The 27,131-nt window shown below is 35.2% G+C and overlaps 1 protein-coding gene and 2 long non-coding RNA genes across 3 annotated transcripts in view; all 3 read left to right on the forward strand.

Moving 5' to 3' along the window:
- LOC113493951 (intraflagellar transport protein 122 homolog) overlaps positions 1 to 27,131 on the forward strand; it is a 58,626-nt gene that overhangs the window by 7,001 nt on the left and 24,494 nt on the right. The window contains exons 9-11 of the mRNA XM_026872001.1: positions 323 to 487; positions 1,291 to 1,431; positions 2,833 to 2,930. Coding sequence (XP_026727802.1) covers positions 323 to 487; positions 1,291 to 1,431; positions 2,833 to 2,930 — 404 coding nt within the window. The remainder of the gene's footprint in view (positions 1 to 322; positions 488 to 1,290; positions 1,432 to 2,832; positions 2,931 to 27,131) is intronic.
- LOC113493953 lies at positions 13,490 to 16,881 on the forward strand. The gene is made up of 3 exons (XR_003400616.1): positions 13,490 to 13,735; positions 14,192 to 14,388; positions 15,177 to 16,881. It is a non-coding gene; the product is annotated as an uncharacterized LOC113493953 (long non-coding RNA).
- Positions 22,359 to 25,763, forward strand: LOC113493952. Its single transcript, XR_003400615.1, has 3 exons — positions 22,359 to 22,509; positions 22,972 to 23,168; positions 23,947 to 25,763. It is a non-coding gene; the product is annotated as an uncharacterized LOC113493952 (long non-coding RNA).

The following is a 27,131-nucleotide window of genomic DNA, read 5'->3' on the forward strand; positions in this document are numbered from 1 at the left end:
CTCACTGGGGGTTGGCGATTTCAGATTCCAAAGTTTAAAACCCAGTTTTCCTCAAGATGTTTTTTTTTACTGTTAGTCGGGGTTGTCAGGAATAAGTTAACTTTCACTGAGAAAAAGTATCTTCTGAAAAAAAAACGAAATATTGGTTTGATCAGTTGATGACTATTTTGTATGAGACTTCGATGACGACAATTTTCTTTAAAGAATTCTGATCAAAGCCTAAATAATGTTTACCATAAGACCGGGATCTGTTGAAACATGCAAAATCATAACAGGCATTATTAAAAATTTAACTATTAATATACTGTAATAACAATTCTAGATCTGGCAAGTCGAGCCCCGGCAAGGCAACGCCAAGATGGTGTTGCTAACGCCGGCGTCGGTGCGATGTCTGGATGTGAGTGCATCGAGAGCGTACCTAGCGGTTGTCGACGAGGCATCTATATGCAGAGTATACAACCTATCGACGTGCGAACTGCTGTTTACGGTAAGTGTTTTGTTTAAAAATTAAATTTACTAGCAGTGCTATGCTTTGATACCCGAGATTTATTTGGTACTAGCTGTGTCCCGCAATTTCACCCGCGTGAATACGTAGGTCCCTTTCGAAGACTTAACTAATATTCAAACAGTTTACTAGTAAATGCGATTTCAAATATAAACTACGTAAAATATTAGCAGGCTAAACTTACAAAAAATTAATATCCAATCAATAATATAATAAAAATTATTATAATCTAATAAAGTTTTAATGTATTTGAAACATAGTAAAACTTTTTGCTAGCTTCTGTCATGATAATAAAGTGACAAGTTGTCAAAATGATTAATTACCTATCACGAAACACGTCAGCCTTACTTGAGTAAAATTAAATTGTAATTTGATTACGTTAAATCTTTCATAAAATATAAGGTATCGATTGATGTCTATGTAAATGTGTAACGCAGCGATTGTTATCTAAAATCTAAACAGAATACACTTCGTAATTACTGGGCAGTTGTTAAGTTTTATAACACGATAACTGCAACGAGACCATCGCTTGAAAGCATAGATTCCGACGACACCGACTCGCAAATTGCCAGTCGAGGTTGACCAATGTTCGTACATTCTCTGTTGTGGACCTTTGTCTATCAAAGCTACAAAAACTGTCTGCTATTTTATGTGTGTAAGTAATTATATGGCAACTAACTTACAGTGCCATGTACGTGTAATAGGCACGTTATCCCATAGTAAAACAAAACCTAGAAACTCCTTAATATCTTGTTTGCTACTAATGTCTTTCAAAATATTTTTAGGAGGAAAACATATCATCGGTTTCTTGGAATTCATGGTGTGATGAACTGCTGAGTCTGTCCGGCGGGGGTGTGTTATCAATAAAGGCATGCAACTATCCTCCCGCGACTCAGCCGCTAGCTGGCTCCGTTGTAGGATTTCAGGTAATCTAAAACAAAGAGAGACGCTACTTTCGGAAAGTCCTAACTATAAGGAGTCGATTATTTATGCAGCAAAATTAAGTATTGCGTAAGTAATTATTAGAAAAAAAAACCATGGAAATAAACCGATTTCAATAAATTTTTCGTTCGTTAGTAAATTTGAATACTATCAGGATCGTGTAGGTCATTTTAAGCCATAGCCAAGAAAGTATTTTTTCTCATAATTGTACTTAGTGTGTAGAAACACGAGATTTGTTATGAATAATTTAGTCTATCTCATAGTTTGTTTCGTAGCATCAAGCTTCCATAGAATCTAAACCTAGACGACCAAACCCGTTCCGAGTAAAAAATATGGCTAAAAGTATTAAAAATAGCCTTAACATTAGACAAGTGATCGTAGTATTGATTTATCAGTATATAGGTACACTACGGGCGTGATGACGACGGGCAAATCCGCCATTTTGGGCCAGGACTGGATATTAGCCCTCAAAGGCTGTGGATGACGCAGGTATACTGATAAAATCTTACTGCAATCACAGCACCCCACTGTTTACGTCACTGGCAATTGAATATGCAAGTACAATTATTATTATTACTACAATATTTCTCACCAGCTTTGATTTGCGCCAGTCTTAAACAATAGACTTAAGTTCTCAATACAAAAAAAAAGTTTTTTGAACTTTTTGATGTTCGATACACCAGGTTTTGAGTGGAGTGCGTATTCGTTATATTGATGTGTTTGTTTTTCCACTTTGTGCGTTACCAAAAAATATATGAACAATGTTATCTGTTCTATACTGGGACCAAACCTAACGCTCGATTGTAATGTTTTCAGCGCTTGCTACATGATCAGTCTGATTTGTGAATCTGTTCCTTATTGGTATAAATTTATTTTATATAAACACATTTTGATTATGATTGGCGTGGTTACCCTTGGCTGTTTTTTTTATCAAACGTTATGCATGTTTTAAGGTGTTGAAGTCGGTTTATTTTTGCTTGAGTAGTTATTGAAATCCACCCAAATTACTTGTGATTTTTAATACATTGTAATTATTCACTGCACAAATATTTGTTGGTTTGGCAGGCTTTTGAATCTATATTATACTGTAAATACCTGCATTCTGAGCAAATGAATATGTAATTTGTTATTGTATAAGTTATAAGAATATCGGTGCTAAAGGTAATTTAATTTCAGCTATTTCTGAGAGAAAAGTAATTGTCCCGTTTTTTTCAATTCTGTACCTCTTTAGTTATTCAAAGCGATTAGTCCCAATCAAATCGAAATGAAAAGATAGAGACTGCCTACTGGACCTCTAGACAGGAATTTCAAAATAAACATAAAACAAAATATTTCCCTGCGAAGTTATAAAACACTGTAAAGTAACATTGCATCCAATTTTCCAGGGTGGGCGCGTTTTTTGCCTGCAGGCGAATTCTATGCAAACAATCAACGTTCCCCTCTCACATGCAGTGCATCAGTACATACAAAATAAAATGTTCAAGTAAGTACTTATAGCATATGGATTTTCCCCCTTTTAATGAGTTTGTATGATGGAAAACATGGCGTCACAGACACGCGTCCCTAACGTCTGGTGGGGTGGGTACCACCATAACGCACCCTCACGGGGTTCATATTACTTAGTAGCTAATGAATTTTTGGAACGGTATTATTCTGCATATTTCACCAACGGTCGTAAATTAAAAATGAAATTATTGTTAGCACACAATGAATGGTTTATGCGTAGAGGATCTTCTTTGACACCATTTTGTCTTGCGTGCATTTTTCAGTTCTAAATGATATCACAAATGCTGTAAAGTGCTTCGAGCGACTTCATGGCCTTTAGGTAAAGATAACCAGAATATTAGAGTTTTTACTCTTTTTATTTAAAGAAATTTGCAGTAAGCTTTTTTTGTTGACCCTTAATGAATTCGTTAAATCCGTTATTATTAATAACGGATTTTGTACAAGGAACAAAAAGATTTATGTTTCTTTTATATCAGTTCTAGGTAGACCCAGGTTCAATGTTAGCAGATTCATTTCATTCTATTATTATGTAAATTTAAATTGTAGGCACGTGTATTGAAGAGGGCTTAAATGCCGTGTGGACCAAATTCGTCTCACAATAATGATAAAAATATTCCCAACAGCTAATCAATGACATGTTTTTCTTAAAAACAGGGTTTTGATCAGTACAAATGCTTAATATCTATTCATACGGGTTGAACAGTGCCCAATTACAATACTTTACAATGGCTAACCCTTGCGAAAAACAGGAACAGTTGTCCACGAGTTTTCTATCAATGCTGTATTTATGTCCGATATTTGAGATAAGCTAAAACCCAAGGGCTATTATGTTATTGTCCACTATATAATGTACCCATTATTCAGCCAACTGGACATTCATAATACTCGAATGTTATAAAAGAAAACGCTCTCATTGTGAACTCTTAAATTTGCATCTCTATAAATCTGCGGGCAGTTTATAAGTATTGAAATTAAACTGGTTTAGTGTATTATTTCGCGAATTTAAACGCCAGATGACCAGTCCAGCTGCTGAGTTTTTGTGATGAATTACTATAGATTTTTATTTTATTATACATTCGTGAAGCGGAATAATCACCCGGTGTGATTTTCGGTTACAAATTGGTCCAGGCGGCCATTTTGCATGTCCGAAGGGTGGTGGTACGTAGGGGTGGCGATTGGGTATAAAAGCTGAGTCGGCGTCCCTATCCTCACAGATCGCTCTCCTATTTTGTACAGTTCGTACGTTTCTCGGTACTGCTTACATTAATTGCAGTTTTAAGTGAAAGTGCAAAGCTATCATTGTGGCGGCCAACGTGGCAATGGGGGCCGAGGTCGGAACACCGAAAAAGAGGTAAGTTTATATTTCCAATTTGTTATTTTCTGTTAGACAAAAATCAAATTTCCCTTAAATTTTTATACGTAGCTTTTCATAACCAATGCGGTTGTTCTTTTATTTTTATTCAAAATTAAAGTATTGGAACTAAAATAAAATACATAGTGGGTGTAATTTTATGACTTGCTTTCGACAATTTGCACATTTTTGCTTTTGCGAAAAAAGTACTGAGTTTCTCTTTCATAAGTGTTGTGACCAAACTTTAAAGCGAATATTATTTTTTCGTTTGCGATTTTTATTTATTATCACAAGTTCATTAACGACATCCTTTGGTTTTTAGTATCAGAGATGCGTAGTTTAAGATATATTCCGTTACTCTTCAAAATTAACTACAATAGTATATTTTTCCTAAATTATTTTTTTATTTCGTACTGAGTGAGATTGTATTAAAAATATTTTTATATTTTAGAAACTCCAAATGCTCGGTGCGCTGCCGTGTCTGGCTGCGCACCATGCAGGCTCAGGCCGCTGCCGATGGCAAGGTGGATGGGAAGGACGGGAAGGCTAAGCCGCCGGGCAACGGGCAGTGGATGCTGCTCGAGCCGCCCAAGCCGATGGAGGAGCTGGAGTACAAGGAAGTCATCCTGAAGTAGAGAGGGGGAGAAGGTAAGCAATTACTTAATTTCTTCATCCACTTCTGCAATTTTTCCTTTCCAGTCGATGGTACTTTGACTTAAATATGCGATGCGTTCAGTTACTTTCCCAATGAAGTGTCATTCAAATTTTATATCAACGTTTTAAAGTTGTCCGAAAGTGTTACCTTGTCTCCGGCACACAAAGGGAAAAAATAAGACTAAAAATGCCCTCTTTGGGTATTCATCTTGTGCGAATTGCAACACTGCCGAAGTTCATTTATCTTGAGAAGCAAAGAGTTCGACATTAAATAGTTTTATTGTACTTAGTAGGATTGCTTTTGCACTGCTGGCGAATATATAATTAATATATTAAATCAGGAAACTATGGTAGCTCTGCTCTTTTGCTAGATAGTGAGTTTTTAATCAATTCGCTTTTGTTCGTACGTCTTATCCAAAGCATACATCGGGTAACATGGACATAAGTCCCGGAAAAAGTAGGCTTCTCAAAAAAAGTTTGGCCTAGCAGAAGTTGAACACTGCGAGTCGAAAATTTCAAAATCTTGCTTTAAAGACCCGTAACACCACACCATTGTTTTGTACAACGCGATCGAATATTTTGGCTGGCTGTATTTGTATGTTTATACTAGACTTTTTAATTGTAGGATTTAGGCATTTATTTTTATATGAATATGTTAGATAAAATAAGTATTAATATATGAGGTATTAGATTTGTCAATGAGTTAAAATTTAATTAAAGTTTTAACACACTGAATGTGTGTATCACGAGGCTTTCAATAAATCATTACATCTCTTTGTTTCAGATGACGTCACGATGTGAACGGAGAGCGTTTTTTTAGCTTTTTTTACCACTTATATCGACTAGAATGACAGACTTTAATAAACTTTCGATCTTATAATAATTAGCGTTTCTAGGATTAAGGTAGTTTTTAAGGATGTGCAGAAATGGGATGAGTTCAAATGGACGTGACTTAAGTCTCATTCTTCACTATTGCAAACTATTTCTGTTACTCATCTATTTAATTTAGATCGATACGATGACCGAACTGCTAAATACCTGGAAACCGATTGTCCGCCACTTATACAGATTATATTCCGAATTTCAAAGTCAACTCTCATCCATTTAAAAAATTTACAAAAAATTAACCTTTTGGGGCTTCTTAACAATATTCGTCTTGATATCGTCCGCCTATATAAAATAGATCCGGCTGAAATAATCCCAGAGTCCCCCTTAATTAAATCAATTTTTAAAGACTGTTAGGAATCACTATTACATTAAACCTGTATTTAGACATTTACGTCCCAGAAGTTAAGGTTCGAAAATCAATTGGCAAAAATTATCATAATATATTTTCTCCATTAGATTCTGTCTGGCTAACAAAATCGGAGCACATTAAAAATTTACAAATGCTAAGACAAAAACAGTATATACAAAACATGAAAGTAACTAGTAAAAATGGTAAAAAGCCGGGCCACGAAAACTTCATAACGACTCAACATTTTAATAAAATGGAAATTGAAAATCGAGATATTTTAAAGAACGAGACACAAAAATGAGAACTTTTGTCCTTAAAAGCATCTTTCGAAAACTATATAACCATTCTCACAACACGAGTCTATTTTTAGTCAGTAAAAAAGAAAAGAATACGTGTGCCAACGAAATTAACTAAATATTCCATTTTCCAAAATCAAATTCATGTTTACTATTGACCAGACAGACTTGTTTCTGTATAAGCTTTCTGGGAAGAACGCAAAACTCAATAATTAAAAAAGCTAAAGCAAATTAAAATCAATATTAAAAGTTTAATCTGAGTTTATAAAGCAAAGAAACACAATCTGAAAGAACAAAATTAGACCGATGTTTTCGAGATGCTAAACAAAAACTCCAATTCATCAAAATCAAATTCAAACTAATAATTCAAGATAAAAAAAAAAACAAATTCATAGCCCACTTTTCTCGTACGGTACTCCACGAAAAACTTATCCAAGTAATTGAAAATAATAAACAATGTTGACTCAATGCTGAAAATAGTAAGTACTACAATAAAAAAATACCATTAATCTGTATCAACCGTTAAAAAAAACAGTATCGATCTAATCTACATCAAAGATATGCTCTGAATTCACTATGATCCATTGTCACCTATATTTCAACTGCAGTTCACTATAGACCCAAAACCATACGAAGCATATTCAACCTTAATCCATCAGCATTAAAATACAGATTAATAGTGAAGCCAAATATGGGATGGCGGTCACGCTTCATACCATCACCATTTCTTTGGTAGTTTGTAAGCGTAGATTTAATCCAATTTTTTCTTCTAGATGTAAGGTTTGAGATGGGCTTACCAACTTTTTCTTTAGATGTAAGGTTTGAAATGGGCTTACCAGCTTTTTCTCCTAGATGTAAGCTTGGAATTAATCCAATTTTTTCTCCTAGATTTTAAGATTAGGACTTAGGCTTTTTCATCGATAGGACACACTTTTCCATTAAGATAGGAGACACTTTTCCATTACAACTCACAAATAGTTATGTTATACTGTTTGAGGAGGGTTAGGTTTAAGGCTTTTCTACTTATAATTATAATAATCTTGTGTGAGCAAACCATGTCATTGCTTGTGTGATTGTGTGGTTTTGATAATTAAGGAAATTAGCAAGTAATTTGGTACTTTTTCTGAAATAAAACGACTGCTTTGGTACTATTTTGTTTTAATTATGTACCATTTTACCCACGACGGTACAGAGTATGCATTAAAATAAGAAGTTGTTTGTGTGTGAGTAATCCAATGTTCCCTCGTATTACGGCACCAGCTGTGATGGTTTTTAAGTAGATGAAACTTGCCAAAGATGAGGTCCCTGAAATATAAACGTAAAACTTTGCCATATTTTGCCTAGCTTCCGCCTCTTCGTTCGCCCGATTGAAATACTGTTTTCTACCGGTGTCGGTTTTATTGTTTACCTGCATCGCGTCGGTACTTTTCTAGTTGTATTAAAATATAAATGCGGAAAACATCACACACTGTACTGAACCCAAAGTAAGTTGCTAAAGCACTTGTGTTGTGGAATCCAGATACAACGAAGGTACCACGAACACCCAGACCCGAGACAATTAAGTAATGTGAATTTTTACATTGACCCGACCTATGATCGAACCCGGGACCTCAGAGCTAGCGACTCCTTGAAGCCGGTGCGTACGCCACTCGACCACTGAGGTCTTAAAGTTCTCGCTGTCGTATATCACCTAAACGGATTTAGTTTTAGATATGGTTTTATGTACCGGTTTTGTTATTGAACTGTGATGGCTGACAGTAAGGAGCACTTTTGCACAAAGGAACATTATATCTGTGATGCAGTAATGTAGCCCCTTAGATCAAATCAAATTTGGATCCCATTGACAGCCTAAATCACTTTTCTTTATGTAATTTGTATTACCGACGTCTGTTGATTCAATTTAAAATTGATATTATTTGTCCCAGTAGTCCTTTTTTCTTGTGGATTCCTTGTGTAATGTACCGTTTACTCCGTATCAATATAAGATATATGGCCTGTTTCACAACTGCCAAATAAGGTCCCGTTAAATAATCTCGCTTTTTTCATACAAAGAATGTCCGGCTAATCAGTGATTTTTGTGGGACTTAGTCCGCCACACATGCCCGTCATTGCAACTCCTGTCTGGCCAGGATCTATGAAACCAACGATTACCACCTAAACACTTAAGTTCGGTGTGTCCCAGTGGGAAACATTTTACTGCCTTCGAACCCGCAACGAAATTAATCAGAAATAGTAAAAAGGAGGAGTTAGAAAAAATGTTCCACTTCCCTCCATTGTAAGCGGGAGATAAGAGAAGAAATGGCTAATGATAGCAAAAAAAAAAGGGGACAAGTGCGAGTTGAACTCGCGTGAAGAGGGTTCCGTACGATGTTACCTATAATGGATTTTGAGTTAAAAATATGTTCTCCCACACGTTCCACCTGCAAATGTAAGTTGGTACGCATAATATTGAGTGATTTACCATGTTATTTTAATATCATAGTCTTCTTATAGGTTTTCCTATAATCTATAAGGAGAAAACTAATTTCTGTATTTTTTCAAAATTTTAGGTTCAGTAGTTTCGGAGATAAGGGGGGGGGGAATGGTCAATTTTCGTCTATTTTCTTGAATAACTTTGAAACTATTTATTTTAAAATTACAAAAAAATACATTTAAGATCTTCTCAACAAGACCTTTCATTTGATATCCCACATGATGCAGTTTTCAGTTTTTTTTTTAATTTTCCCCTTCCCCCCCAAATGACCCCCATATACAGATTTCATCTGCTCATGTCACACCTCTGTGTTTGGGTCACATTATCTCCCTCCTCGGTCATGATATGTGTACCACATTTCAACTTAATCGGTCGAATAGATTCGGAGATAATTGACTGTAAGCGACGGACGGACAGACACACGAGTGATCCTATAAGGGTTCCGTTATTGTATTCAGATGTACGGAACCCTAAAAAGAGATTGACGACTGAGTTAGGCTCAGTTATTCCAACGGATCCAAATCAACCACGGATATAAATTTACAATTTAATGAGTCCTATAATTCGAATAATAGGTATGGCAAAAACGTCTGAAAGCACGGAAATTTGCTCTAGTCGCAACAAGGTCTTCATAGTAAACAACGCCGGATATCGGCTGCAAACTATCTAATAAGACGTCACGTTCGTCCTGCCATAGAACACACCCCTACAGAATATGGTGTGCAGTTTGCTCATATTCACTGTTTGCTGTTGAACACTGACATAATGGTGAAACGACAAGTTTAAATGAAAATTATTTGCTTTTAAAGTTACGTTAAGAACTGAGCTACACAATTATCAATCTCCATCCAAGTTCTCTCCAGCCGCTAATCAAATCAGTGATAGTGAAACACTTACAGTCGGCATTTTTTTTTTTTGTTTTCATTTAATTTTTTATCCACATTTTGGCAGATTTCTTCCTAACGTAAGCTAGCAGAATGACATCGTCGCCGCCCGAGAAGGTCCCGTAGCCACTTAGTTAGAACTGATGTTTACCGAAGCAGTTGTAATTTAGACCTTTGTCTAGTGGTTGTAACAATATAAAATTATTGTTAAGCTAGCGACCCGCCCTGGCTTCGCACGGGAGCAATGCTAATATACGCTGCAGAATTTTTTTAACGATCTTTATTTTGATAAGCATTCATACCATCGTTATGAAATAACTTTGGAATAAGCGTTTGAAAGAACAATTGATTACTTGTCACAGTAGTCGTATTTATTTTGATAGGATAAATCTCAACAAAATCAACTTCGCAAAAATGTTTTGTTTTGGAATAAAATTAATTGCCCAAAGAATGGTTATGGTGAGTGAACCTTAAAGATAAACATATGCCCTCGCAGACCTTTTTGTAGATCTTTTTATGGTGTACAGTATTGTAGAACATTATTTTGATGTATCTTGTGCAGTTGAGCCAGCGTTTGCAATGAAAGCGTTAAAATAGAAGTTCATTCATTTGAAACAACAAAAATTGTCTGATCTCTACGAAATTATGCATAAGTTAAACTTAAAAACCTTAGTCATGAATCACTGTATCTATTAAAAAAACCGCATCAAAATCCATCAAGTAGTTTCAAAGATTTAAGTTGTCAAGGGGAAATAGCGACAGAAAAAGCGCTTCTGTTTTAATACAATACGTTGCAATTAATATAATACGTGCCATGCCTTTTTACGTTTGTCGTTTGAAGAAAAAACCACGATTTGAACCTTTTAGCAAATTGTATAGTGTTTCTAAGTATTCGTATTGACCACGTAGCTTAATATACTTTTTGATTCGCTCAAACCAGTTATTATAACATTTATTTCTCTCTAAAGTGTGGTGTTCGAAATGTCTGATTTGAAAGCGTCGACTGCTTCTTCATCGCACTGTAACCTTTGACCACAAAGACTTTTCTTAATTTTAAGAAATGTAAATAAATTGTTAGGGCTTAGGTCAGATCTGCATGGAGTATGGTCTAGACTTTCTTCTTTTTCCTGCTTCAAATACTCAATAGTTTGACGAGTGCGAGACCTAGCGTTGTCGTGGATGAGGTGTCGCTTTGAGTTAAATTTTCGAAGTACGGCGTTGACTTGTGGTAAACGAACTGTGTTTTACCACTCTGCGTTAACCGTTCTACGATGTTCAAGTGCACTAGTCGCAAAATAGCCATTTTTCACACCAATATGGCCACCAATGCACTCCAAACCTTCTTTGGAGTGCTTCGAGAACGAACAACTTTATTCCTCCTTAGCTCGTCTTGAAACACCCAGATTGTGAATTGTTGTTTGGAATCAGGATCGTAATCATAGAATAGACCCAAGATTCGTCCACCACTGATGATGTCGTAGACGTAATTTAACTCTCCTCGGTTGAACCTTTGCAGAGGTTTCTTACATCATCTGACGCGGGCCGCCTTATTATAGTCGGAAAGCAGATGTGGTATCCAACGGCAAAATGGCTTTTTTACTCCAAGCGCTTTTTGCAAGATCTTCGGAATGGTTGTCCCTAAGATGCCTAATAGAGCCTCTATCTATCGATAAGTCACATGACGATATTCGAGAATTAGTTTTCTCACGTCTATTTGATTTGGCATTAACACTAGGTTGTCCCCGCTGGAATCCTAAATACCAGCGTTCGACAGTCCGCAGACATGGGGCTTCATCACTGAATACAGATCTTAGCTCTTCAAAACACTGAAGACCTCTTCTAAAGTTGTAGAATAAGATTGCACGAACATTTTCTTTAGAAAAAATAATTTTCGTACGTAACCTAACAGATTCAAATCGGTGCTGTGCCCTAACAGGGTCCGTAACATTGTACCTAGCTTTAAGCCTCTTTAACATCTTTTGTAACACTATGGAATGCAAATAAATATATGAATATGAATGAACTCAAAAGGCAATTTAAAAAAAGTAACAAAAAATAAATACCATTAATCCTAAAACTTTCAACTGTTTTGAGATTCGAAAAATCAACACTTTCAAATTTAGAACAGTTCAAAATTCATAATTGCCGGGAAATATAGAAAGGACCGAATTTAAAAGGCACGCCTAGTAGTGATAGTGGTAGTGATACCCTATAAATTAAAACTTTCTCTGTCTCTACTTTAAAATGGCTCTACCAATTTTTATCAGACATGCCTAAGAAAACTCGCACATAATTCCTCTTTAATTTAGAACAACTAAATTGCTATCGCTCAATTTGTTCTGATGATATTATTGCTTCAGGGGCTTACTATACTTATATTGGCAACTAGGTTTGTTGATTACTGATATTCGCATCCAAATTTAGTTTAACGTCTTATAAACTCTTCAAAATCTAAGTAAGTGTAAATATGCTGAACACACATACATTATAATAGCGGCAGCGTAATATATTAGACGAATAAACAATAATACATCCACGCGAGGCCTACGGACTGTTAAAAACTCTTACACCAGTTTTTATACCAACCAAACGAAATTAAGTATAAGAACACAAAAGCAAGCACTTATATGCTAAGTACAGCATTTAGTTCTATTTTACTCGAATACACAATGTCTATCAGTGAAGCAATACCTACGTATTTCAAATAAATATTATTTACCCTCCCGCAGTAAATTATTTTATCCTTGTGTCGCTGGGGATTTCTCAAACATTCAATTCACATGTACAAAGACACCCAAACTCGGGACAAGAAGTGCACCGCAGTGAAGTTCTTTATTGCTTTAAGAGTTTCTAAAATCGAATCTGCTTTTTTCGCGGCCCTAGTTCTGTGCCACATTATATTCTCATAAAGATTAATTAAAGCAATTGTAAATGTCAATGTATTAACTGTCATTCCATTCTGGGCCATATGCAATGTGTATTAAAATATACAATAAAATACCGCAAAAACTAAAAGAAACCTCCAACTTAAATGTATTCAAAATTAAATTAAATAAATATCTGATCGAAAAATGCTATTACAGCATAAAAGAGTTTTTCGAGGACAGAACTAAAATATGAAACAATATGATATAAGTATGTACAAAAACCATTCAATTAAAATATGTTAAAATAAATAATATAAGAATAATGATTAAATTACAATATAAGCATAAATAAATTCAATAATATATGTATATAATATGCATATATTCATATATGTGTATGCATTTATATACACATATGTTATACATACATACATGTATAAGTGTGTGATGTGTATAATATACCTATATATAAGATAAATAGAATAGTGTGTAAGATTTAGTGAGTAAGTAATTCTATAAGTACTGTAATTGTATTGCTGCGCCCTAACAGGGTATCATGTATGTACCTTTAAGTTTTATAACATCTGTATCCACTCATGATCGCAATAAATATTTGAAGTTTGAAGTTTGAAACATTTTTATCTGGTAATAACCATGGCAAGATTTTAAAACAACTTTTTTTCCCTGCGGAAAACATACTTTTTACGAATGGATCTTTTATTTTAAACATTCGTGAAGCGAAATAATCATCCGGTGTGATTTTCGGTTACAAATTGGTCCGTGCGGCCATTTTGCATGTCCGGAGGGTGGTGGTCCGAAGGGTGGTGGTACGTAGGGGTGGCGATTGGGTATAAAAGCTGAGTCGGCGTCCCTATCCTCACAGATCGCTCTCCTATTTTGTACAGTTCGTACGTTTCTCGGTACTGCTTACATAATTTGCAGTTTTAAGTGAAAGTGCAAAGCTATCATTGTGGCGGCCAACGTGGCAATGGGGGCCGAGGTCGGAACACCGAAAAAGAGGTAAGTTTATATTTCCAATTTGTTATTTTCTGTTAGACAAAAATCAAATTTCCCTTAAATTTTTATACGTAGCTTTTCATAACCAATGCGGTTGTTCTTTTATTTTTATTCAAAATTAAAGTATTGGAACTAAAATAAAATACATAGTGGGTGTAATTTTATGACTTGCTTTCGACAATTTGCACATTTTTGCTTTTGCAAAAAAAGTACTGAGTTTCTCTTTCATAAGTGTTGTGACCAAACTTTAAAGCGAATATTATTTTTTCGTTTGCGATTTTTATTTATTATCATAAATTCATGAACGACATCCTTTGGAGTATCAGAGATGCGTAGTTTAAGATATAATCCGTTACTCTTCAAAATTAACTACAATAGTATATTTTTCCTAAATTATTTTTTTATTTGCCTTTACTTCGTACTGAGTAACATTGTATTAAAAATATTTTTATATTTTAGAAACTCCAAATGCTCGGTGCGCTGCCGTGTCTGGCTGCGCACCATGCAGGCTCAGGCCGCTGCCGATGGCAAGGTGGATGGGAAGGACGGGAAGGCTAAGCCGCCGGGCAACGGGCAGTGGATGCTGCTCGAGCCGCCCAAGCCGATAGAGGAGCTGGAGTACAAGGAAGTCATCCTGAAGTAGAGAGGGGGAGAAGGTAAGCAGAACTTTATTTCTTCATCCAATTCCGCAATTTTTCCTTTCCATTCGATGGTGCTTTGACTTAAATATGCGATGCGTTCAGGTACTTTCCCAATGAAGTGTCATTCAAATTTTATATCAACGTTTTAAAGTTGTCCGAAAGTGTTACCTTGTCTCCGGTACACAAAGGGCAAAAATAAGACTAAAAATGCCCCCTTTGGGTATTCATTTTGTGCGATTTGCAACACTGCCGAAGTTCATTTATCTTGAGAAGCAAAGAGTTCGACATTAAATTGTTTTATTGTACTTAGTAGGATTGCTTTTGCACTGCTGGCGAATATATAATTAATATATTAAATCAGGAAACTATGGTAGCTCTGCTCTTTTGCTAGATAGTGAGTTTTTAATCAATTCGCTTTTGTTCGTACGTCTTATCCAAAGCATACATCGGGTAACATGGACATAAGTCCCGGAAAAAGTAGGCTCCTCAAAAAAGTTTGGCCTAGCAGAAGTTGAACACTGTGAGTCGAAAATTTCAAGATCTTGCTTTAAAGACCCGTAACACCACACCATTGTTTTGTACAACGCGATCGTATATTTTGGCTGGCTGTATTTGTATGTTTAAACTAGACTTTTTAATTGTAGGATTTAGGCATTTATTTTTATATGAATATGTTAGATAAAATAAGTATTAATATATGAGGTATTAGATTTGTCAATGAGTTAAAATTTAATTAAAGTTTTAACACAATGAATGTCTGTATCACGAGGCTTTCAATAAATCATTACATCTCTTTGTTTCAGATGACGTCACGATGTGAACGGAGAGCGTTTTTTTAGCTTTTTTTACCACTTATATCGACTAGAATGAGAGACTTCAATAAACTTTTGATCTTATAATAATTAGCGTTTCTAGGATTAAGGTAGTTTTTAAGGATGTGCAGAAATGGGATGAGTTCAAATGGACGTGACTTAAGTCTCATTCTTCACTATAGCAAACTATTTCTGTGACTCATCTATTTAATTTAGATCGATACGATGACCGAACTGCTAAATACCTGGAAACCGATTGTCCGCCACTTATACAGATTATATTCCGAATTTCAAAGTCAACTCTCATCCATTTAAATGTGCCAAAATATCTGTAAAAAATTAACCTTTTGGGGTTTCTTTACAATATTCGTCTTGATATCGTCCGCCTATATAATATAGATCCGGCTGAAATAATCCCAGAGTCCCGCTTAATTAAATCAATTTTTAAAGACTGTTAAGAATTACTATTAAATTAAACCTGTATTTAGACATTTACGTCCCAGAAGTTAAGGTTCGAAAATCAATTGGCAAAAATTATCATAATATATTTTCTCCATTAGATTCTGTCTGGCTAACAAAATCGGAGCACATTAAAAATTTACAAATGCTAAGACAAAAACAGTATATACAAAACATGAAAGTAACTAGTAAAAATGGTAAAAAGCCGGGCCAAGAAAACTTCATAACGACTCAACATTTTAATAAAATGGAAATTGAAAATCGAGATATTTTAAAAAACGAGACACAAAAATGATAACTTTTGTCCTTAAAAGCATCTTCCGAAAATTATATAACCATTCTCACAACACGAGTCTATTTTTAGTCAGTAAAAAAGAAAAGAATACGTGTGCCAATGAAATTAACTACATATGCCCATTTTCCAAAATCTTTTACTTTTGACCAGACAGACTTGTTTCTGTATAAGCTTTCTGGGAAGAACGCAAAACTCAATAATTAAAAAAGCTAAAGCAAATTAAAATCAATATTAAAAGTTTAATCTGAATTTATAAAGCAAAGAAACACAATCTGAAAGAACAAAACTAAACCGATGTTTTCGAGATGCTAAACAAAAACTCCAATTCATCAAAATCAAATTCAAACTAATAATTCAAGATAAAAAAAAAACAAATTCATAGCCCACTTTTCTCGTACGGTACTCCACGAAAAACTTATCCAAGTAATTGAAAATAATAAACAATGTTGACTCAATGCTGAAAATAGTAAGTACTACAATAAAAAAATACCATTAATCTGTATCAACCGTTAAAAAAAACAGTATCGATCTAATCTACATCAAAGATATGCTCTGAATTCACTATGATCCATTGTCACCTATATTTCAACTGCAGTTCACTATAGACCCAAAACCATACGAAGCATATTCAACCTTAATCCATCAGCATTAAAATACAGATTAATAGTGAAGCCAAATATGGGATGGCGGTCACGCTTCATACCATCACCATTTCTTTGGTAGTTTGTAAGCGTAGATTTAATCCATTTTTTTCTTCTAGATGTAAGGTTTGAGATGGGCTAACCAACTTTTTCTTTAGATGTAAGGTTTGAAATGGGCTTACCAGCTTTTTCTCCTAGATGTAAGCTTGGAATTAATCCAATTTTTTCTCCTAGATTTTAAGATTAGGACTTAGGCTTTTTCATCGATAGGACACACTTTTCCATTAAGATAGGAGACACTTTTCCATCACAACTCACAAATAGTTATGTTATACTGTTTGAGGAGGGTTAGGTTTAAGGCTTTTCTACTTATAATTATAATAATCTTGTGTGAGCAAACCATGTCATTGCTTGTGTGATTGTGTGGTTTTGATAATTAAGGAAATTAGCAAGTAATTTGGTACTTTTTCTGAAATAAAACGACTGCTTTGGTACTATTTTGTTTTAATTATGTACAATTTTACCCACGACGGTACAGAGTATGCATTAAAATAAGAAGTTGTTTGTGTGTGAGTAATCCAATGTTCCCTCGTATTACGGCACCAGCTGTGATGGTTTTTAAGTAGATGAAACTTGCCAAAGATGAGGTCCCTGAAATATAAACGTAAAACTTTGCCATATTTTGCCTAGCTTCCGCCTCTTCGTTCGCCCGATTGAAATACTGTTTTCTACCGGTGTCGGTTTTATTGTTTACCTGCATCGCGTCGGTACTTTTCTAGTTGAATTAAAATATAAATGCGGAAAACATCACACACTGTACTGAACCCAAAGTAAGTTGCTAAAGCACTTGTGTTGTGGAATCCAGATACAACGAAGGTACCACGAACACCCAGACCCGAGACAATTAAGTAATGTGAATTTTTACATTGACCCGACCTATGATCGATCCCGGGACCTCAGAGCTAGCGACTCCTTGAAGCCGGTGCGTACGCCACTCGACCACTGAGGTCTTAAAGTTCTCGCTGTCGTATATCTCCTAAACGGATTTAGTTTTAGATATGGTTTTATGTACCGGTTTTGTTATTGAACTGTGATGGCTGACAGTAAGGAGCACTTTTGTACAAAGGAACATTATATCTGTGATGCAGCAATGTAGCCCTTAGATCAAATCAAATTTGGATCCCATTGACAGCCTAAATCACTTTTCTTTATGTAATTTGTATTACCGACGTCTGTTGATTCAATTTAAAATTGATATTATTTGTCCCAGTAGTCCTTTTTTCTTGTGGATTCCTTGTGTAATGTACCGTTTACTCCGTATCAATATAAGATATATGGCCTGTTTCACAACTGCCAAATAAGGTCCCGTTAAATAATCTCGCTTTTTTCATACAAAGAATGTCCGGCTAATCAGTGATTTTTGTGGGACTTAGTCCGCCACACATGCCCGTCATTGCAACTCCTGTAAACCAGGATCTATGAAACCAACTAAAACCACCTAAACACTTAAGTTCGGTGTGTCCCAGTGGGAAACATTTAACTGCCTTCGAACCCGCAACGAAATTAATCAGAAATAGTAAAAAGGAGGAGTTAGAAAAAATGTTCCACTTCCCTCCATTGTAAGCGGGAGACAAGAGAAGAAATGGCTAATGATAGCAAAAAAAAAAGAGGACAAGTGCGAGTTGAACTCGCGTGAAGAGGGTTCCGTACGATGTTACCTATAATGGATTTTGAGTTAAAAATATGTTCTCCCACACGTTCCACCTGCAAATGTAAGTTGGTACGCACAATATTGAGTAATTTACCATGTTATTTTAATATCATAGACTTCTTATAGGTTTTCCTATAATCTATAAGGAGAAAACTAATTTCTGTATTTTTTCAAAATTTTAGGTTCAGTAGTTTCGGAGATAAGGGGGGAGGGAATGGTCAATTTTCGTCTATTTTCTTGAATAACTTTGAAACTATTTATTTTAAAATTACAAAAAACTACATTTAAGATCTTCTCAACAAGAACTTTCATTTGATATGCCACACGATGCAGTTTTCAGGTTTTTTTTAATTTTCCCCTTCCCCCCCAAAAATTACCCCCCATATTCAGATTTCATCTGCTCACGTCACACGTCTGTGTTTGGGTCACAGGAATTGATATGTGTACCAAATTTCAACTTAATCGGTCTAATAGATTCGGAGATAATTGACTGTAAGCGACGGACGGACAGACACACGAGTAATCCTATAAGGGTTCCGTTTTTGTATTCAGACGTACGGAACCCTAAAAAGAGATTGACGACTGAGTTAGGCTCAGTTATTCCAACGGATCAAAATCCACCACGGATATAAATTTACAATTTAATGAGTCCTATAATTCGAATAATAGGTATGGCAAAAACGTCTGAAAGCACGGAAATTTGCTCTACTCGCAACAAGGTCTTCATAGTAAACAACACCGGATATCGGCTGCAAACTATCTAATAAGACGTCACGTTCGTCCTGCCATAGAACACACCCCTACAGAATATGGTGTGCTGTTTGCTCATATTCACTGTTTGCTGTTGAACACTGACATAATGGTGAAACGACAAGTTTAAATGAAAATTATTTGCTTTTAAAGTTACGTTAAGAACTGAGCTACACAATGATCAATCTCCATCCAAGTTCTCTCCAGCCGCTAATCAAATCAGTGATAGTGAAACACTTACAGTCGGCATTTTTTTTTTCTGTTTTAATTTAATTTTTATCCACATCTTGGCAGATTTCTTCCTAACGTAAGCTAGCAGAATGACATCGTCGCCGCCCGAGAGGGTCCCGTAGCCACTTAGTTAGAACTGATGTTTACCGAAGCAGTTGTAATTTAGACCTTTGTCTAGTGGTTGTAACAATATAAAATTATTGTTAAGCTAGCGACCCGCCCTGGCTTCGCACGGGAGCAATGCTAATATACGCTGCAGAATTTTTTTAACGTTCTTTATTTTGATAAGCATTCATACCATCGTTTTGAAATAACTTTGGAATAAGCGTTTGAAAGAAAAATTGATTATTTGTCACGGTAGTCGTATTTATTGTGATAGGATAAATCTCAACAAAATCAACTTCGCAAAAATGTTTTGTTTTGGAATAAAATTAATTGCCCAAAGAATGGTAATGGTGAGTGAACCTTAAAGATAGACATATGCCCTCGCGGACCTTTTTGTAGATCTTTTTATGGTGTACAGTATTGTAGAACATTATTTTGATGTATCTTGTGCAGTTAAGCCAGCGTTTGCAATGAAAGCGTTAAAATAGAAGTTAATTCATTTGAAACAACATAATTTTCTGTTCTCTACGAAATTAAGCATAGGTTAAACTTAAAAACCTTACTCATGAATCACTGTATCTATTAAAAAAAACCGCATCAAAATCCATCAAGTAGTTTCAAAGATTTAAGTAGTCAAGGGGAAATAGCGACAGAAAAAGCGCACGATTTGAACCTTTTAGTACTTTCTATAGTGTTTCTAAGTATTCGTATTGACCACGTAGCTTAATATACTTTTTGATTCGCTCAAACCAGTTATTATAACATTTATTTCTCTCTAAAGTGTGGTGTTCGAAATGTCTGATTTAAAAGCGTCGACTGCTTCTTCATCGCATTGTAACCTTTGACTACAAAGACTTTTCTTAATTTTAAGAAATGTAAATAAATTGTTAGGGCTTAGGTCAGATCTGCATGGAGTATGGTCTAGACTTTCTTCTTTTTCCTGCTTCAAATACTCAAAAGTTTGACGAGTGCGGTGTGACCTAGCGTTGTCGTGGTGGTGGATGAGGTGTCGCTTTGAGTTAAATTTTCGAAGAGCGGCGTTGACTTGTGGTAAACAAACTGTGTTTTACCATTCTGCGTTAGTCGCAAAATAGCCATTTTTCACACGAATATGGCCACCAACTTCTTTGGAGTGCTTCGAAAGCGAACAACTTTATTCCTCCTTAGCTCGTCTTGAAACACCCAGATTGTGAATTGTTGTTTGGAATCAGGATCGTAATCATAGAATAGACCCAAGATTCGTCCACCACTGATGATGTCGTAGACGTAATTTGACTCTCCTCGGTTGAACCTTTGCAGGGTTTTCTTACATCATCTGACGCGGGCCGCCTTGTGATAGTCAGAAAGCAGATGTGGTATCCAACGGCAAAATAGCTTTCTTACTCCAAGCGCTTTTTGCAAGATCTTCGGAATGGTTGTCCCTAAGATGCCTAATAGAGCCTCTATCTATCGATAAGTCACATGACGATATTCGAGAATTAGTTTTCTCACATCTATTTGATATGGCATTAACACTAGGTTGTCCCCGCCGGAATCTTAAATACCAGCGTTCGACAGTCCGCAGACATGGGGTTTCATCACTGAATACAGATCTTAGCTCTTCAAAACACTGAAGACCTCTTCTAAAGTTGTAGAATAAGATTGCACGAACATTTTCTTTAGAAAAATTAATTTTCGTACGTAACCTGACAGATTCAAATCGGTGCTGTGCCCTAACAGGGTCCGTAACATTGTACCTAGCTTTAAGCCTCTTTAACATCTTTTGTAACACTATGGAATGCAAATAAATATATGAATATGAATGAACTCAAAAGGAAAATTAAAAAAGAGTAACAAAAAATAAATACCATTAATCCTAAAACTTTCAACTGTTTTGAGATTCGAAAATTCAACACTTTCAAATTTAGAACAGTTCAAAATTCATAATTGCCGGGAAATATAGAAAGGACAGAATTTAAAAGGCACGCCTAGTAGTGATAGTGGTAGTGATACCCTATAAATTAAAACTTTCTCTCTCTACTTTGAAATGGCTCTACCAATTTTTATCAGACATGCCTAAGAAAACTCGCACATAATTCCTCTTTAATTTAAAACAACTAAATTGCTATCGCTCAATTTGTTCTGATGATATTATTGCTTCAGGGGCTTACTATACTTATATTGGCAACTAGGTTTGTTGATTACTGATATTCGCATCCAAATTTAGTTTAACGTCTTATAAACTCTTCAAAATCTAAGTAAGTGTAAATATGCTGAACACACATACATTATAATAGCGGCAGCGTAATATATTAGACGAAAATAACAACAATACATCCACGCGAGGCCTACGGACTGTTAAAAACTCTTACACCAGTTTTTATACCAACCAAACGAAATTAAGTATAAGAACACAAAAGCAAGCACTTATATGCTAAGTACAGCATCTAGTTCTATTTTACTCGAATACACAATGTCTATCAGTGAAGCAATACCTACGTATTTCAAATAAATATTATTTACCCTCCCGCACTAAATGATTTTATCCTTGTGTCGCTGGGGATTTCTCAAACATTCAATTCACATGTACAAAGACACCCAAACTCGGGACAAGAAGTGCACCGCAGTGAAGTTCTTTATTGCTTTAAGAGTTTCTAAAATCGAATCTGCTTTTTTCGCGGCCCTAGTTCTGTGCCACATTATATCCTCATAAAGATTAATTAAAGCAATTGTAAATGTCAATGTATTAACAGTCAGTTCAAACATTTTTATCTGGTAATAACTATGGCAATATTGCGTTAAAACAACTTTTTTTCCCTGGGGAAAACATACTTTTTACGAATGGATCTTTTATTTTAAACATTCGTGAAGCGAAATAATCATCCGGTGTGATTTTCGTTTACAAATTGGTCCGTGCGGCCATTTTGCATGTCCGAAGGGTGGTGGTCCGAAGGGTGGTGGTACTTAGGGGTGGCGATTGGGTATAAAAGCTCAGTCGGCGTCCCTATCCTCACAGATCGCTCTCCTATTTTGTACAGTTCGTACGTTTCTCGGTACTGCTTACATTAATTGCAGTTTTAAGTGAAAGTGCAAAGCTATCATTGTGGCGGCCAACGTGGCAATGGGGGCCGAGGTCGGAACACCGAAAAAGAGGTAAGTTTATATTTCCTATTTGTTATTTTCTGTTAGACAAAAATCAAATTTCCCTTAAATTTTTATACGTAGCTTTTCATAACCAATGCAGCTGTTCTTTTATTTTTATTCAAAATTAAAGTATTGGAACTAAAATAAAATACATAGTGGGTGTAATTTTATGACTTGCTTTCGACAATTTGCACATTTTTGCTTTTGCGAAAAAAGTACTGAGTTTCTCTTTCATAAGTGTTGTGACCAAACTTTAAAGCGAATATTACTTTTTCGTTTGCGATTTTTATTTATTATCACAAGTTCATGAACGACATCCTTTGATTTGGAGTATCAGAGATGCGTAGTTTAAGATATATTCCGTTACTCTTCAAAATTAACTACAATAGTATATTTTTCCTAAATTATTTTTTTATTTGCCTTTCACTTCGTACTGAGTAACATTGTATTAAAAATATTTTTATATTTTAGAAACTCCAAATGCTCGGTGCGCTGCCGTGTCTGGCTGCGCACCATGCAGGCTCAGGCCGCTGCCGATGGCAAGGTGGATGGGAAGGACGGGAAGGCTAAGCCGCCGGGCAACGGGCAGTGGATGCTGCTTGAGCCGCCCAAGCCGATAGAGGAGCTGGAGTACAAGGAAGTCATCCTGAAGTAGAGAGGAAGAGAAGGTAAGCAGAACTTTATTTCTTCATCCAATTCCGCAATTTTTCCTTTCCAGTCGATGGTACTTTGACTTAAATATGCGATACGTTCAGTTACTTTCCCAATGAAGTGTCATTCAAATTTTATATCAACGTTTTAAAGTTGTCCGAAAGTGTTACCTTGTCTCCGGCACACAAAGGGAAAAAATAAGACTAAAAATGCCCTCTTTGGCACTGAATTGCAACACTGCCGAAGTTCATTTATCTTGAGAAGCAAAGAGTTCGACGTTAAATAGTTTTATTGTACTTAGTAGGATTGCTTTTGCACTGCTGGCGAATATATAATTAATATATTAAATCAGGAAACTATGATAGCTCTGCTCTTTTGCTAGATAGTGAGTTTTTAATCAATTTGCTTTTGTGCGTTCGTCTTATCCAAAGCATACATCGGGTAACATGGACATAAGTCCCGGAAAAAGTAGGCTTCTCAAAAAAAGTTTGGCCTAGCAGAAGTTGAACACTGCGAGTCGAAAATTTCAAAATCTTGCTTTAAAGACCCGTAACACCACACCATTGTTTTGTACAACGCGATCGAATATTTTGGCTGGCTGTATTTGTATGTTTAAACTAGACTTTTTAATTGTAGGATTTAGGCATTTATTTTTATATGAATATGTTAGATAAAATAAGTATTAATATATGAGGTATTAGATTTGTCAATGAGTTAAAATTTTATTAAAGTTTTAACACAATGAATGTCTGTATCACGAGGCTTTCAATAAATCATTACATCTCTTTGTTTCAGATGACGTCACGATGTGAACGGAGAGCGTTTTTTTAGCTTTTTTTACCACTTATATCGACTAGAATGAGAGACTTCAATAAACTTTTGATCTTATAATAATTAGCGTTTCTAGGATTAAGGTAGTTTTTAAGGATGTGCAGAAATGGGATGAGTTCAAATGGACGTGACTTAAGTCTCATTCTTCACTATAGCAAATTATTTCTGTGACTCATCTATTTAATTTAGATCGATACGATGACCGAACTGCTAAATACCTGGAAACCGATTGTCCGCCACTTATACAGATTATATTCCGAATTTCAAAGTCAACTCTCATCCATTTAAATGTGCCAAAATATCTGTAAAAAATTAACCTTTTTGGGGTTTCTTTACAATATTCGTCTTAATATCGTCCGCCTATATAAAATAGATCCGGCTGAAATAATCCCAGAGTCCCGCTTAATTAAATCAATTTTTAAAGACTGTTAGGAATCACTATTAAATTAAACCTGTATTTAGACATTTACGTCCTAGAAGTTAAGGTCCGAAAATCAATTGGCAAAAATTATCATAATATATTTTCTCCATTAGATTCTGTCTGGCTAACAAAATCGGAGCACATTCTACAATTAATTCAAAATTTACAAATGCTAAGACAAAAACATTATATACAAAACATGAAAGTAACTAGTAAAAATGGTAAAATGCCGGGCCAAGAAAACTTCATAACGACTCAACATTTTAATAAAATGGAAATTGAAAATCGAGATATTTTAAAGAACGAGACACAAAAATGAGAACTTTTGTCCTTAAAAGCATCTTCCGAAAACTATATAACCATTCTCACAACACGAGTCTATTTTTAGTCAGTAAAAAAGAAAAGAATACGTGTGCCAACGAAATTAACTACATATGCCCATTTTCCAAAATCAAATTCATGTTTACTATTGACCAGACAGACTTGTTTCTGTATAAGCTTTCTGGGAAGAACGCAAAACTCAATAATTAAAAAAGCTAAAGCAAATTAAAATCAATATTAAAAGTATAATCTGAATTTATAAAGCAAAGAAACACAATCTGAAAGAACAAAACTAAACCGATGTTTTCGAGATGCTAAAGAAAAACTCCAATTCATTAAAATCAAATTCAAAAAAATCAATCAAAAAAATATCAAATTCATAGCCCACTTTTCTCGTACGGTACTCCACGAAAAACTTATCCAAGTAATTGAAAATAATAAAGAATGTTGACTCAATGCTGAAAATAGTAAGTACTACAATAAAAAAATACCATTAATCTGTATCAACCGTTAGAAAAAACAGTATCGATCTAATCTACATCAAAGATATGCTCTGAATTCACTATGATCCATTGTCACCTATATTTCAACTGCAGTTCACTATAGACCAAAAACCATACGAAGCATATTCAACCTTAATCCATCAGCATTAAAATACAGATTAATAGTGAAGCCAAATATGGGATGGCGGTCACGCTTCATACCATCACCATTTCTTTGGTAGTTTGTAAGCGTAGATTTAATCCAATTTTTTCTTCTAGATGTAAGGTTTGAGATGGGCTCACCAACTTTTTCTCCTAGATTTTAAGATTAAGACTAAGGTTTTTTCATCGATAGGACACACTTTTCCATTACAATCCACAAATAGTTATGCTGTACTGTTTGAGGAGGGTTAGGTTTAAGGCATTTCTACTTATAATTATAATAATCTTGTGTGAGCAAAACCAGGTCATTGCTTGTGTGATCGTGTGGTTTTGATAATTAAGGAAATTAGCATGTAATTTGGTACTTTTTCTGAAATAAAACGACTGCTTTGGTACTATTTTGTTTTAATTATGTACCATTTTACCCACGACGGTACAGAGTATGCATTAAAATAAGAAGTTGTTTGAGTGTGAGTAATCCAATGTTCCCTCGTATCACGGCACCAGCTGTGGTGGTTTTTAAGTAGATGAAACTTGCCAAAGATGAGGTCCCTGAACTATAAACGTAAAACTTTGCCATATTTTGCCTAGCTTCCGCCTCTTCGTTCGCCCGATTGAAATACTGTTTTCTACCGGTGTCGGTTTTATTGTTTACCTGCATCGCGTCGGTACTTTTCTAGTTGAAATAAAATATAAATGCGGAAAACATCACATACATTGTACTGAACAGTTGGAGGCATATGGCATTATTGGCAATGTACTTCAGCTAATAGAAACATATTTAAAAAACAGAAAACAGTACACAGCAGTACACAGAGATCACAAAAATTAATCATTTAAAAGAATGTGAAGAAGTATATAAGTCTGACACACGTACAGGTATGTTCGGAGTACCACAGAGCAGTGTGTTAGGACCTTTACTCTTTATAATTTACATCAACGATCTACCAAAAGTTACAAAGTACCCTATGACACTCTTTGCTGACGACACTGTAACGATACACTCCGAAAATAAAAATACCTATGAAAAAGCAATCAATCACACAATCCAGTCTCTAATCGGTTGGATGAATAATTATAATTTGAAAATTAACGTTGAAAAAACAAAAATAATGTGGTTCACTCAACGAGTGGCTACCCCTAATTATATGATTAGTTTTAAAGGGACTACTCTTAACACAGTTGACACAACAAAGTTTTTAGGCATCACAGTGGATAAGAACTTAAATTGGAAAGCGCATGCAGAGAAACTAGTAAAGAGGACTAGTTCTTCAGCGTACGCACTTTTTAAATTAGCAGCCGTAATAAACTGTGACGCTCTTGTTACTGCCTACCACGGTATTGTAGGGTCCATTCTGAGATTTGGTGTGATGTTTTGGGGTAACTCTACTAATAAGGAAATTATTTTCAAGTCACAGAAAAAATGTATTAAAGCTATGTTTGGACTTAAAACCACGCAAAGTTGTAGACCTTATTTTACTAAATTTAAGATATTAACATTACCTTCCCTGTTCATATATGAAGTAGCTATTTTTGTTAAAATAAATCCTCATTTATTCAGCAGTCTTTCTGACGTAGTTATTCGCAACCGAAGAGATAACGATAGACTATGTATTGTACCATCCAACACTGCACTAATGCACAACAGTGTTTTTTGTCTTGCACCAGTAATATTTAATAAAATACCAAAATCTATAAAACAACTTACAGTCACTAAATTTAAATTTCATCTAAAAAATATTTAATAGAAAATTGTTTTTATA

Source organism: Trichoplusia ni, chromosome 5 (genome assembly GCF_003590095.1).
Source record: "Trichoplusia ni isolate ovarian cell line Hi5 chromosome 5, tn1, whole genome shotgun sequence".
Classification (NCBI taxonomy): domain Eukaryota; kingdom Metazoa; phylum Arthropoda; class Insecta; order Lepidoptera; family Noctuidae; genus Trichoplusia; species Trichoplusia ni.